This window comes from Chinchilla lanigera, unplaced genomic scaffold, assembly GCF_000276665.1.
Source record: "Chinchilla lanigera isolate Chin_1 unplaced genomic scaffold, ChiLan1.0 scaffold00015, whole genome shotgun sequence".
Classification (NCBI taxonomy): domain Eukaryota; kingdom Metazoa; phylum Chordata; class Mammalia; order Rodentia; family Chinchillidae; genus Chinchilla; species Chinchilla lanigera.
In genome coordinates this window covers 16,323,749-16,338,307 of record NW_004955416.1, presented here as the reverse complement: position 1 = coordinate 16,338,307, position 14,559 = coordinate 16,323,749, and the positions used below count along the sequence as shown (strand labels likewise).

The following is a 14,559-nucleotide window of genomic DNA, read 5'->3' as shown; positions in this document are numbered from 1 at the left end:
CAAAGGAGCCCACAACTCGAGGCAGGTAGCCAGCCGCGTGGAAACTAGCCCAGGGGCCCGGAGTAGAGACCGCCCGGGTCCTGTCTCTTTAAAACTTCCGGCCTGCGCATCTCGCTGGGTCACAGGCCACGCCCCTAGGAGTCCTTCCCCCCCCCCCCGGCTCAGGCACGCCCACCTGCGGCACTGACGCTCGACCAATCAGAAGCGGTTGTAGGCGGGTGCTGCCGTCCAGCAAGCCAATAGGCGGGCAGCCGGAGCCGGGTTTGCCGGGGCATGTGGGAGCCGCGGCCGGCCGGCGACACGTGCGGGCCGGAAGAGACGCCGGGGCTTCAGGTGAGCCGGGGACGCAGCCCTTGGCCGCGGTGGGTCGCAGCAGGCAGTGCGGCGTGTCCCGGGCCTTGGAGGGGGCGATGCGGGCCGACCTGGGGGATGGATCTCTGCCTGTTTGGGGGCCCCGGCCTGGGGGTCCTCGGCCCGGACGCCGCGACCGGTTGGTGACACCGCCCGAGGCCTTCTGGGGACGCCGGCCGGCGGGGAGGTCGGCCGCGCTTTCCGCGCGTTGGAACTTTTTAGTAACACAGGAGATCTTGAGCCAGTTTCTCCCAAGTCGGGGCAATTTTGAGAACCTTGGCTTGTGGGTGGGGTCGCCCTTAGCCACCATGATTCTCAGAAGCTGGGTGATGCTCCTCTGTATTTCCAGCACTCTGGAAGGCAGAGGCAGGAGTATCTCAAATTCGAGCCCAGCTTGGGCACCTCAGCGATTTGGAGAGAGTCTGGTACAAAATTTTAAAAATGTTTTTTTTTAAGGGTTGAGGATGTGTGTAGCTCTGCGAAGGCTCTGGGTTTAATCCCCAGTACGGCAGGGGGAAAATTCCAAGATCCTCTCTCCAAGGAAGTTCCGGTGGGCAGATGTAGTGTTTTAGCAGATGTAGTGTTACTGAGAATTACCTGCTATCACAGCCACGCCTGTCTAATCCCACACCACTGGTGAATCTGACTCTGCTCCCTCCACATCTTTGTTTCGTGGTCTTTGCCATTGGGCCTTTTTCCTGGACCAGGGAGCCTGCTGCTCCGACCCGCAGAGCCCCCAGTAGTCTGGAGCGAGGTTTGTATCCGCATTTGCTGAAAGGGCTGTGCACTTCGAGCCAGCTCCGTCTGGGCTGGCGCCTGAGTCTCGTGCAGGTCACTGCTGGTTCTCATAGCCAGGCCGCGGCAGGTGGAAGAGGCCTGCTGTTGTCTCTTCAAACGCAAGGCCATGTTGACCTCCGGGAACCTAAGTTTAGCTTCTTTAGGACCTTGTGTCGGGCAGGAAGGCCACTCATTCTATGACCCTCAACGCCACAGAGGAAAGCCCGCACCGCAAGCCAGTTCAGGGAGGGCGAGCTGGGGCTTAGTGCAGGTATTCTCCCGTTTGTGGGCTAAGGCACATTGAAGTTCTGAACGTGTCACTTCTGACAGCTGCAGTTAAAGCATCTTTAAAGGGAGGAGGCTTTGGAGAGGGAATGAATAGGGCCAGGTGGATGAGTCAGAATGGGTCACCAAGCCTCACCCTGGCCCTTGGTGCCGGAGGCCTCCTGCATGAGCTGGCATCAGCAAACCTGGGCTCCACCTCACTCTCACCCTGTTTCCGTCTCTGCTGCTACTGCCAGCATTCTTATCCAGCCCACTCTTGTTCCTGGAAGGCAGTTGTGATCACTTCACCTTCCCCCTGAAATACTTAGCTGGCTCCTGGTGCATCTCTGGGGAAGCCCACGAGCAGGCAGTTCTCACACCTCCACCTGTCTCCTCACTCCCTGCCTCTGCGCCCTTCGAACTGTGCTGCTGGCAGTGCCGCGTATCGGCTCCTGGGCTTTGGGCCTGTGACTTCGCTTTCTCAGAACCTTTCCTTCCCGGACTACCTGGTGGGCCGACCTAGCTGGACCCTTGCAGAGTGTCCAGAGTGTAGGCCTCCTTCAGCTGGTTTCTCTGCCTGTCCTGTGCCCCTCCCTGTCGCCCCCTGCTGACCACACCGCTGTGCCTTTGCCACCCTCCACTCAGCTACATCCCCAGCCCTTTTTAAATTTTGAGACGGGCTCACTAAGTTTCTTTGCTGAATTGCCCAGGCTGGGCTCAAACTTGCAGTCCCTCCTCCTCAGCCTCCCAGTGTGCTGGGATTGGAGGTGAGTGGCTCCACACCTGGTAGATTCTCGCTCTTATCAGTCTTTTTCTCCTACTCATTGGGTGGAGTCCTCATTTGCCATGCCTCAGTTTTTTTTCCTGGAAAGTGGGGTAATTGCTTAGCTGGGGTGCTGGCATGACTCCATGCAGTTGCAGCAGTCCTCCACAGGGGGTGGTAGCAGTGTGGGTGCTGTCCCCGGTGAGGCCGGTCTCCGACCCAGTCCGGAGCTGTGAGCTTCAGTACTGAGGAGTAGGCTGACCACCTCTTAATGCAGCCCCTTTGCCCCTTTGTCCTCTCCATAGGGTGCTGCCCCGAGGAGAGACCGCCTCCCTGGCGTCCCTTGCCGCAGGCTGTGAACTGACTGGCATGGTCCAGGGGGAAGGCCCTGGGTCTACTCAGTGCCTGCCCAACGCCAGCCTGAACGCCAAGGATGTGCTCCGGAGAAGGCACAAGAGGAGGAGCCGACAGCACCAGCGCTTCATGGCCCGGAAGGCCTTGCTGCAGGAGCAGGGGCTGCTGAGCATGCCTCCGGAGTCAGGCTCCTCCCCGTCAGAGGCACCGCCCGGCTCTGAAGCTGCCAGCGGCGGGAGGCAGCATCCCAGGGCTGGCTTTGCTGGTGGTGGCCTGGGCAGCAGACGGCCAGCCCCCAGGGAAGCCTCGGGGCCCTCCCCCAGCAAGTATGTGGCTGTTGACTGTGAGATGGTGGGCACGGGACCCCGAGGGTGCGTGAGCGAGCTGGCCCGCTGCTCCGTGGTGAGTTACCATGGCGACGTCCTCTACGACAAGTATATCCGGCCTGAGATGCCCATCGTTGACTACCGCACTCGCTGGAGTGGCATCACGCGGCAGCACATGCGCAAGGCCATCCCCTTCCAGGTGGCCCAGAAAGAGGTGAGGGCAGGTGGGGGGGGCTCGTCCAGGTTGTGTGACGGGCTGCATGGTGCAGCTCTGAATGTGAGTATAGTCAGATCCCACTGAGCATGAGAGACCTTGAGAAAGTCCCTTGCCTCCTCCAAGCAGTAGGTTCCTTCTCCATACATGGTGTGTGATCAAAGAACGTGATGGACGCTATTTTTAATTTTTAAAGGTGCTGCAGTAAAAAACAGATTGCTATTAATCCTCCTCAAAATTCTCCCACTCTCTTTGAACACACTTAGCCCATCATTCTTGCCACTTCCGAAAAACAGTTCTGGAAGTCCTCCCCGTGTCTTTTTGTACCTGCCTCAATGTCCTGAATCGATTCTACATGGCCACAGTGGTTTCTGTCATATAAAAACATGACAGTGTGTTCTCACTGGGTCTGACACTGTCATTTCTGGCTCTTCCCCAAAGTCAAAATAACCATGAAATGTAAACGTTTTGAATCCACTTGGGCGATTAAGGCACCCACAACAGCACAATTAAAGACACTCCCGAAAGAGGACTTCCAGAGCTGCTTCAGAAAGTGGCAAGAATGATGGGATGAGTTGTGCTCGAGGCAAGCGAGAGGGTTTTGAGGGGGATTGGTGGCAGTGTGTCTTTTACTGTGATAAGTTGTCTTTTAGATTTAAACGTTCACCGTATTTTGTGATCACACCTTGTAGAATAGGGTGAGTAAAAATCTTGGCCCCACCTCCATGAAGGGTTGGTGGGGCAACACACAGGGTAATGTCTGTAGAAGGTTATGCCCTTGATGAGAGATGAAACAGCTTACCTTTCGGGGTCTGCTTTGTGCTATAAAGTGTTAGGTGTCTATATGAGAAGTACAGGGCCTGTATCCCTGAATCCTTCAGGCACTGAGCTGTTAGTGTATTTCCTTATGCTAGTTTTTAAGTGCTTGGAAAAAATTGCTCAGTAGTTGGGACCCTGCTAATGTAGCAGGAATTCTCAGGTGCTCTTGACCATAGCAAACATCTAAAGCCTGATTAATGAGCTAGCGCCCTTGTCCATAGGTTCTTCCATGAAGATTCTGATCCTGCAGGTCTCTAGGCTTGGGAGATCCCTAAAAGTTATGCTAAGCATACCCAGCACCGGATGTTCACGAGGAAATGGTGTTAGGTGCAACAGAGTCAGAAGGCTTGGTCAGTGACACCATAGAAAGAAAAAGAGAAACCTAACAAAAAATGATAGCACAGTTTTGCACGTGGGAAAGGGTTAGGAAATGCACAATCCACCAACGAGCAGGGCACTTTACCTTAAAAGTCCTGAAGTTTGCTGGTAGCAGCTGGTGCCAGGAGGGCAGCTGCTTGGGCTGGAGTGAAGCGTGTGCAGAAGAGCTATTTCTGAAAGCGGTACCACTGAGCCAGGTGCAGTAGTGCACACGCATAATGCTAGCTACTCAGAAGGATCACAAAATCAGGGTGAGCCTGGGCAGTTTACTTTAGCAAGACCCTGCCTCAAGACAAAAGGGCTGGGAATACAGCTCCGTGGAAGAGCACCTGGGCTTTGAATCCAGGTCTAACCCCAGGTTAACCCATGTAGGTGTAGATGTGTCCACCTGGGCAGGCGGGGGCGCTGGTGTGTGAGCAAGGTGTGCACCTGCCATGTGCCCTCACTTAGCCCTGTCCAGCTGGGCACCTGTTGTACGTTAGTGTTTCTCAGGGATAAAAGCAGGCATGAGCAAAAGAGAAGTTAATAAATCAACATTCTTACACTGTATCCTAATCCAGTCTTGTATTGAATCCAATCTTGTATTGAAACAAGTTTGCATTTTCAAAAGAAGCAGTAGAACAGAACAACTTTGTAACACTTCTGGGCTGTTGGGAGGCAAGTTTGGGAAATAACTGCTGTAACTCCCCATCCGTCCTGCTCATGCAGCAGTTCTTTGGGAAGACGAGATTATCTAGGCCATAGGCCAAGCGGGAACAAAAGCAATAGGAGTGAGCCTGTGTAAGCGCCCCACCCCCAGCCCCCTCCTTCTGCCTGGCTCAGGGAAGGCTTGGTCTCTCCCCTTCTGGGGTGGTGAGGGGTAGAGTAGGAGATGAGGTGTGAGACTTGTATGGTGACGCGTCCCATGACGTCTGAACACATCTCGTCGCTGCCCGCAGAGGTGGGTCGTGTGAGGCCAGCAGCTGGTGGTGAGAGCACAGGCCCAGGGCCTGGACGCGGCCTCCGTGGGTGCTAGGAGGAGAGGGGCACATTGTGCCCACAGACCAGGTTGGCGAGCGAGGAGGGGCAGTTGGTACACAGAGGAGCGAGGGGGCAGAATCCTGCAGCCAGGACCGAATCTCTTACATACTAATAAGAGCTTCTGCCCTTGCTGTACATACTGGCACCAGGCGTGGTTCTGTTGACCTCACCTGGTAGGTCTTCACTGACCAAAAACTGATAATAAATCAGTACATTGGAGCGGCACTGGTGAAGTCACATCGGGTCCCTGTGCTCTTGGGTCCCGGCGTGGGAGGCATTGCTGCACCATCTCATGAGCCGAATGTGTCCCTAGAAAACAAGATGAGTCCTCTGAAGGGGAGAATGGAGTCCTGGACAGACTGGACTTGTGGGACAGCCCAGCCAGTGACCTGAGACCCACAGCCCAGGAGGGGCTCGGAGCGGAGGTCTTGCCAGCAGGGAAGGGCTGCATGTGCCTAGTGACGAGAAGCTTCCTGTGGAATGCGGTGGGCAGGGTGCCTGCACGGGTCCAGAGTGTTTAAATTACAGCCTGCCGGTTACAATCAGGAAAAAGGCCTGGGTTCATCCAGGCGAGGTGCTTCACACCTGTGGTCCCAGCTGCTCAGAGGCACAGGCAGGAGAATCACAAATCCAAGGCCAGCCCGGGCAACTTAGACCTTGTCTCAAAATTACAAAATAGTCTGCAGATGTAGCTCAGTGGTGGAGCCCTTACCTAGCATGGGTGAGGCCTTAGGTTCAATCCTCAGCACCAAAAGAAAAAAATAACAAAAAAGACAGACCTAGGTTCAAACACGGGGTAGCAAGTTTGATGATGGAGCCCAGGATCTGCCTCTGCTGCTCCCCAAGGGTCTGAGCACTGCTAGGAGAGGTGCGTCCATCTCGCTGCAGGCCTGACTGGGCTCTTCTCCCTGCTCCTCTCCACTCACAGATCCTTAAGCTCCTGAAGGGCAAGGTTGTGGTGGGGCACGCGCTGCACAATGACTTCCAGGCCCTCAAGTATGTCCATCCCCGGAGCCAGACCCGCGACACCACGAGCGTCCCGAGCCTGCTCGGCCAGCCTGGCCTCCACACCCGAGCCCGAGTCTCCCTGAAGGACCTGGCCCTGCAGCTGCTGCACAAGAGGATCCAGGTGAGTGCGCAGGAGTGAAGCCGGTGGCCCCAAGCCCCTGAGTGAGGATGGGGCTGTGGGCCGTCCTTTCCCCATCCAGGTCGCCTTGTGTAGCGAGCGCGCTGGGTAAATGTCACTTCTGTCTGAACTCTCCTTGGCGTGTCCCCCACCTGACCACTCTGTCCTGCACCCCCAGACTTTGCTCTCGTGTCACCTAGAAGCAGACATGAGGCCCTCGGTCAGGGCTGGGGACCCTGATCCTGCCCTGCTTCATGTTCACTGTCATCAGCTCTTCATCCCCCAGAGCGGGAAGCTTTCGCCGTGTCTCACGGTTAAGAGAAGTAGGATCTGAAGCGAGGCGGCCTGTGGCCTGTCCCCCAGGCAGTGACACTGGCTCTCGTCCGCAGGTGGGCCAGCACGGGCACTCATCAGTGGAAGATGCTGCCACAGCCATGGAGCTCTACCGGCTGGTGGAGGACAGGTGGGAGCAGGAGGTGGCCAGCAGCCTGTGGTCGTGCCCCGAGGACAGGGAGCCCGACAGCAGCACGGACGTGGAGCAGTACATGGAGGACCAGTACTGGCCGGAAGACCTGGCCCCTGGTGCTGGGGCAGGAACAGGAGGGGTGCAGGAAGGAAGCGAGTGAGAGGGAGGAGGGTTGAGGAGGAAGCCCGGGCCAGGGGACACCGGGCGGGACATCCAGGCGGGACAGGGCAGGCAGGGTGTTTGGTGCCCAGGGTCAGAGCTGCCAGCACCGTCTGTGTGCTGTGCTCAGTGCAGCCCCCCAAGCGTTGTTGGCAGTTCGTTCTTCTGACTCCTGTAGATTAACTAAGGGCACTTTATAGATCTGCAGGTGGCAGGAGTCAGGCAGTTCCACCCGGCTGTCGGGGCTTTTCACAGGGCCCCATGCCGTGCTGGCTGTAGCACGACACCCCCTCACCCCTGGTGGTCAGTGTGCTGGAGCTCCCTTACCTCAGTTCGGTGACAGGGTGGAGTTCAGTTCTTGTCACCTAACTTCCTGCAGGGTCATGTTTGGTTCAGAACAACTGCCCTAAAGTGGAAGTTAAGTCCTCATTTCTCCCGTCTCTGTGCCGCAGCTCTGGCCACAGCTACGGTAGGAACCTGGGGCCCTGCGGGGCCTGTCCTCTCCCTGCTAGGCTAGACGGACTAACAGAGCCCAGGCCTCCCGCAGGAGCTGGCCCCTTCCCAAGCGTAGCATCAGAAGTCCTTGGGTGCAGTGCAGGGAGCAGGCTGGGCAGAGCAGCTCTGAATGGGAACTGACACGTTTGTGACCGAGTCAGGGATTCCCATGCCCTCCCGCAGGAAGCTCCCCCTGCACCGAAGGCAACTGCACAGTGGTTTGAGTTAAGTTGTGGCCCCCACTCTAGGAAGTCAGGGTGTCTGCAGCTGCAGGTGCGGCAGCTGCTGTCTCTGCACCCCATGTGGTGCTGCCCTGCTCGGGTTGGTGGTCACTGTGACTGCTGGGCTTTAGGTTAGTTTCTGAAAGTGCTGTTTCCTAAGGAGCAGCTTTGGCGTGCCGAGATGGCCAAGGGCTCCAGGCACACGGGCCTCTGAGTCCTGTGTTTGCTGCCACGTGGCGTTGAGCGTCAAGGCCAGCTGTGACTGCCCTAGTCTGCTTCCCCATGTGTAAGTGGCGAGACTGGCATGGGCTCCCGCATAGGGTGGGTGGGGAGGAGGCTAGAGGCCAGGTGCCCCAACAGTGCCCGGCCCGCCCTTTACGAGCAGGCCACTGACCTTGTGGTCTCCAAGGCTGTGACCCTGTGCTGGTCCCCCCAGCACGGGGCCTGGGCCAGCACAGGGACGCGGCATGGAAGTTCAGGGTTATCTGCAGGTGTGGCCTGTGGCTCTGCAGTGCCGCTTCCTGTCAGTGTCCTGCCAGAGTGTGCAGGAAGTGATGGCGTTGGGACAGCACGGTGTGGGGGGGCATTGCCACACGCCCACTAGCCACTGTCAGCTGAGGCTCCCACCCCAGGGCAGAGGCTGTGGGGCGCTGGCTCCTCCCTGGCAGCAGAGCAGGAGGCCAGCCAAGCCACGGCCACAGCTGGCCTCTCTCAGGATGTCGATGGGGCCAGTGCCAGACTCAACCAAGCAGTGGTTTGGTTTGTGGATGGAGGGAAGGTGGCGCTGTCACTGTTACCAGTGGGAAAAGTGCTATTGAAAATCGCTTTGTTACGAAGCCATTTGTTCTGGAATAATGCTCCCCCGGGAGGGCGGGTGAAGTGACCCTCCACATGAGTCATCTGTCTGGCTTGTTGGGGCTCCCAGCTTTGCTTTGTAGAAGGAGTATCTTTTAAAGTGGGGGGTATGGCAAAAAGTAACAGCTACAGAATTACAATTTTTTACATTTTACAGTTGTCCTATTATAAAGCACAAATTTAATTTCTCCCCAAACAATACGCTTACTTTAAATTTTTAAAATTGTGATAAAATATACATAATATAAAGCTTACCAGCTCAACCATTTGTAAGTGTACAGTTCTGTGTTAAGTATTTCACATCGTTGTATAACAGATTCCCAGAGCACTTTCATTTTGCAAAACCCAAACGTGGTCCCTTTGGCTTGAATCACTGTGGTATCTGCATGACTATTACAGTGAATACAGTGGAGCTAAGGGAGTCACTGCTTCCCCTCCATTTAATTCTCAAGCACCCTATGGTTGTGTCCATTGTCTGAAGAGGGAGAGAAATTTAAAAAACCCAGGGGATCTGTGATGCTCTAGGTGAGAGCACATGTATGCTGGATCCCCTAGGTTGATCTGGTCAGCTTTACCCTACTCCCACCTCATTGCAGGCTCATAAATATGTACTATATGTCATGAGTGTAATTAAGATCGGAGTGAATTCTGGGGCAGCGTGCATGTTCAGAGCCCCTCAGATGACTCAACACCGTCAGTCATCGCTCCTGTCAATCAGGACCTGTCCATGCAGGTGTAAGCTGCAGGTACAGGATCCTTTACACTGCGAAAGCCGGATTTGTGCTGTTTGACTCTGGCCGCTTTCGTGTGCTTTGACCTGTGTGTAGCGCTTTTCTGTCACCCTGGCACCTTGCTGTATGGTGGCATAGACTTCCACACCTTCCTGTGATCTTCAATAAATGTAGCTGCTTGCTCACTATGGGGTGTACACTGGGCGATTCTTTCCTCGTCATACACAAGAGTCTGGGCTGGTACCAGTCCATCCCTCTGCAACACGACTGTCTCTTCTGGTGGCCTGTATCACTTTTTATCAGTCTTTATTAATAAAACTAATAAAAAGTCTAATTGCCTGGATCTAGTTAGTTGCTTGAATTTGAATAATTACTGCCTAAATATAAATATTAATACGTTCATACCAATTAAAATTATTGCAATAATCAGCAAATTTATTTCATTAAAAAAATTGATATTTATGAATAGTTTATCAATAATTTAAACGTGGAGCTCTCACCAGTACCCCGTTGCTGTTGTATATAATGTACAGTTAAAACTTCAATACCAAAAAGTAGCTACATTACAATTCTTTTTACCATTTTAATGTTTTCCTTAAGGAACTGTAATAGGATGACATCCAGTCTGCTAAACCAAAGCCTTTCTTTGCATTATTGTAATCAAAGGCCCCTGTACAAGCCACCCAATGGGATAGTCATGCTTGTACCACCTGTGATTCTGTCACAGCCTGGTCTGAGGGTCCCCAAGGCTGAAATCAGGAATTTAACCCACCCCGTTAACAGAAGTATGCAGGTTCACTGACTCCTGTCCTGGAAGAAGAGTTTTCAGGATGCACTAGTGAAAAAAGAGGCATGAGAAAGATTTATGAGAAGTAAATAAAGGACACACTCGAGCGGAGTGCGGGTGCTCAAGAAAATGAGGCGCAGGTTCTAATCCAGATAGGTATCGCCCTTGCTGTATGCGGTGGTCACTGCAAACCGTTGCAGGTGGAGGTACACCTTGAGCCGCACCTCGGAGTCTCCATTCCTTTCTGGGCTGGAGGAAGCTGAAGGAAAGGAGATAAACCGCTGAAAGGGACTTGCCCATGTTTGCTGTTTTGGGAGTGAGTAAACGGGACGTGTAGTGATGTTTTGTTTTGTTTTATTTTGTTTTGTTTTTAGACAAGGTCTCACTTGAGGTGCAGGCTGACCTCAAAGTCACAGTGATCCTGCCTCAGCCTTCTGAGTGCTGGGATTACAGGCCTGTGCTACCACACCTGGCCCTGGCCTTGTGTTCAGAAGATGGAGTTTTTCTTTAAAAGTACAATTTTAAATTCTCTGTTTCCTGATCTCCATCCTACCGTATTTTATTTCTTTGATCCTATCTCAGTTAAAGCTGACAGGAATGATCAAATTTAAATCAGTTGCCTGGCGGCAAGACATGAATTCAGTCCCTTTGTGAGTGTGTTAAGTAGTAACTCCCATCTACCTATCCACTACCATTTTGAGTTTCTATGCATTTGAGCAGATACTGTATTTTATTTTTTAAATTGTCCTGCCTGCTCTTGAACTTGTAATCTTCCTGTCTCAGTCTCCCAAGTGCTGAGATTATGGGCAGGTACCACTATGCCTCGCATCAACTAGATACTTCATATAACTGGACTCAGAATTCTCATGGCTGGTTTATTTTGCTTAGCATAGTGTCCCCGAGGCCCACCCATGTTGTTGCTTTCCTTGGGGTTGCACAGACCTTGGTGTGTGTGTGATGTGTGCATTTATCTGCTCCTCCGCCACTGGCCAGCATGGGGTTGCCTTCCCATCTTGGACATTGTGGATAAAGCCACTGTGAACACGGTGCACGCAGGTCCCCTTTCAAGGTCTGCTTTCCACTAGCAGGACAGGTATACATTTCAGGGACAGGTCCAGCCACGGTTGGGACAGCTGAGCTGGGAGGGGCAGGCTGACTCCAGGGAAAGGTGGCCTCTGACCCTCTATTCACTGTCTTGCACCATTTTATGTTACTTTGACAAAATGCCCAAGGCTGGGTGCTTTAGAACAATGCTTTAGAAAGGGGCTTACTTAGTTCACAGGTGTGGAGAGCAAGAGTACCACATAGGGCCGGGGAGATAGTCAGTGGCACAGCGCCTGCCTTGCAAGCATAAGGTCCTGAGGTCGATTCCCAGTACCAAAAAAATAAAAAAGTACCGCATTGGCCCGTGTTTGCTCTGTGGGGAGCCCCATGACTGACATCACAATGGTGGGAGCACGTGGAAGAAGAGATCCCTTGGTGGACAGGAAGTAAGAGAGAGCTGAGAGCCGGATTTGCTTTATAACAACCCGTTCCTGCAGTACCACTGAGTCCCGAAGGACACAAGCTCTCAGGAGGCTGCATTAGTCTGTTAATGAGGGTGGTGACCCCCACTCATTACCTCCCGTTAGGTTACCTTAACATCACCATACTGGGGACCAGGCTGCCAGCAAGTGACCTCTGGGGCCACACTCAAACCATGTCCGCCCCACATCATGTACCCTCTGGTTGGCAGGCACCAGGGGTCCTCGCGGTGGGGATTGCGGAGGGCCACACGGGGGCGCTCTTCCTGCTGCAACTTCACATGCTTAAAACTGCTGGTAGAAAGCAGAGCGCTCACATATAAGAATTGAATTAAACATGAACTGTGTACCAGTGAGCATATAAAACATGCTCGATAGCATTGATCATTAGGGAGGTGCAAATCAGACTGTGTACGGGGGTACAGCTGGTAAAGCCACTCCCCTTGAGGGGCTCCCTCTAACCTCACCTGAGCCAAGGTTCGTGGGCATGGCCTGGAGATGGGCTCACTCCCCTTCTGGTGAAGCTGAGCAAGTCAGGAAACCCCCTGGCTGAGATCCGGCTTCCTCCTTCCGCGCCGTTGGTCTCCAGCGCCTGGGGCCAACATTGGAGCCCTCAGTACCTTTAAAAAAAGCCAGCCTCGCCCAGGCAAGGGTCAGCTGCTGGGCTCCCAGCAATGACCCTCAACGAGGTGGGGCAGTGGACTGTCCAGTATTTCCCACACCACCCACTGCCATAGAAAAAGCCCGGGAAGAGGATAAAAGGTTCCCTTTTATATGGAGAGGCCTGTGGGACAGAGAGCAAGGCCAGGAGAGGACCTGGAGAGGGGGCTGCCAGAACCAGTTCAGCACATGCCCAGACCCGCAACAGATGTGCCTCCTCAGGACTGCTGACCTTCCTGGAGCTGGCCTGACCCCACTGGTCCCTCCGGTCACTGGGCCCAGTGCTGGGGCAACAGCGGGCATTGAAGGAGGGGGCAGGACCTGCTGATGGCTTGGGAGGAGTCACTGGGAACAGAACCTGAGGCCCTTCGTGCAGGTTTAAACTTAAAAGAGGGTCATAAAAAAACATTTTTTGTCTTTTTTTTTTTGTCTTTGAGACAGGGTCTCGCTATGCAGTTCATGCTGGCCTTGAACTTACTTTGTAGCCCAGGCTGGCCTCAAACTCACAGCGACCCCTCCTGCCTCAGCCTCCTAAGTGCTGGGATTACAGGTGTGCACCACCACGCCCGGTGCATAAGTAGAAACATGGACACACAGAGAAGCCAGAAGCTGCCCAGGAGTTGAGGGGTGAGGTTTTGTAACCATGAAATAGGCTGATATAATCCAGGCTCTTGTGTCTTGCACAAAGAATTGCAGATATACTCTGAGGGGCAAGTGAAGGGGGTTACATTGCCTGAAGGTCCCGGGAAGCGGTGTTCAGGGTAAGTCTGTGCCAACAGAAGATACAGCACATGCACAACAAGGTGTCGGGGTGACAAAAGGCACAGCACATGGCAGCAGCACATAGGTCAAACCAGAGTTTCAGAATTTAAAGGAAAGGAACCTCTGCTTAGCTGCCTCCCCCAAACCTGTAGGTGTGATTGACAGGAATGATTGACAGGGTGCTGTGTTATCTCCAGGGCTCTCAACACACATGCCTATCCCAGAATTCATTCTGATCTCAATTATTCTTTGACATGTAGTGCGTACTTATGAAGCCTTAATGAGGCTGGAGTAGGGTGAAGATGCCTGAAGGTCACCTGGGTCCTGACAGTGACAGCAAACCCTTCAGAGACAAGTGTCCAAACTGAAACCCCACGCCCGCTTATTTGTGGCAAAGTACCAACCCTGCAGTTAAACCCGAATACTGAGATTTTAGTTTAGGAAAGGCAACTTACACATTAACATCTTTTGTCTTAAAAGAAAAACAAATAATATTCATGCCATAGATTCACCACTACTGAGAGGAGATCTAATGCACATGTGCTCTTGCCTGATGATCTCCTGAGCTTTTGTTATTTTATTTTCTACCTCTCTCCGGACAGTGGAAGACAGAACGACCCCAGAGTGCTTGTGAGCTTGTATCTTGATGTGGTCGTAGGTGGGCAGTTCCGAAGGTGGTTGGGTTAGGGTGTGTGGATGTGGTGAGGTGTTCGGCAGTGGGGTTAAAGGTGTGGATAATGGAAGCCCCGCCCTGGGTGTGGGTGGCACCAATCAATAGGCCTGTTGTAGCCTGGGTGGAATATAGAGGGATAGAAAGGGGGCAGGCCTGCAGCCGCTCGCTGCTTTGTCTGCTTGCTGCCTTTCTGCCCGCCACACCACAGAGTGTCTCCCATCTGTGATGCGCCTCTACCTGGCTGCCCTGCTTTGGACTGAAATCTCTGCACACTGAGCTGAAAGCAACCTTTCCTCCTTTAACGTTGGGTGTTGGATATCATGGTAGGTTGACTAGTGGTCAACTTTCAACATCCAGCTGAACTGAATCAGCATGGTTCTGGGTGTAAAAGGCCTGTCTGGATGGATTTGGCTAAGGTTTGTTGCCAGCAGCATAAAAGGAGAACTGGTGGGGAAGACTATGTGCTGTTGATTCTCCTGGAGAGCTCGTCATGCTGGATTTCCTGATAAGACCTCAGTTGTTACCATCAGAGGAGCTTGTGTCCTCGCTGTAGCTGAGGATGGCTTCAGCTCTTTTCCAGGGAGCTCAAGTCCTTACCTGGAGTGTCGCTTCCTGGCTCCAGTGCAGATCCCTCAGCCTGCTGGCACAGATCCTTCATCCCGCTGGTGCAGACTCTACGTCCCACCGCTGGCCTTTGGGCCTTCCCAGTGCAGATCCCTGATACAGACTTGCATGAGACACGGCCATGGGCTCTACGTGTTCGCTGGACTCATGCAGGACATTGCCATTTTCTTTTTCTTTCTTTCTTCCTTTTTTCTTTCTTTCTTTCTTTCTT

General features: G+C 53.5%; 1 protein-coding gene across 1 annotated transcript; it reads left to right on the top strand.

Moving 5' to 3' along the window:
* The first annotated feature begins 238 nt into the window (after positions 1–238).
* Aen (apoptosis enhancing nuclease) lies at positions 239–9,653 on the top strand. The gene is made up of 4 exons (XM_005381572.2): positions 239–333; positions 2,461–3,049; positions 6,195–6,395; positions 6,782–9,653. The coding sequence occupies exons 2-4, from the start codon at positions 2,525–2,527 to the stop codon at positions 7,016–7,018; spliced, it is 963 nt and encodes a 320-aa protein (XP_005381629.1). The 5' UTR covers positions 239–333; positions 2,461–2,524; the 3' UTR covers positions 7,019–9,653.
* The last annotated feature ends 4,906 nt before the right edge of the window (positions 9,654–14,559 follow it).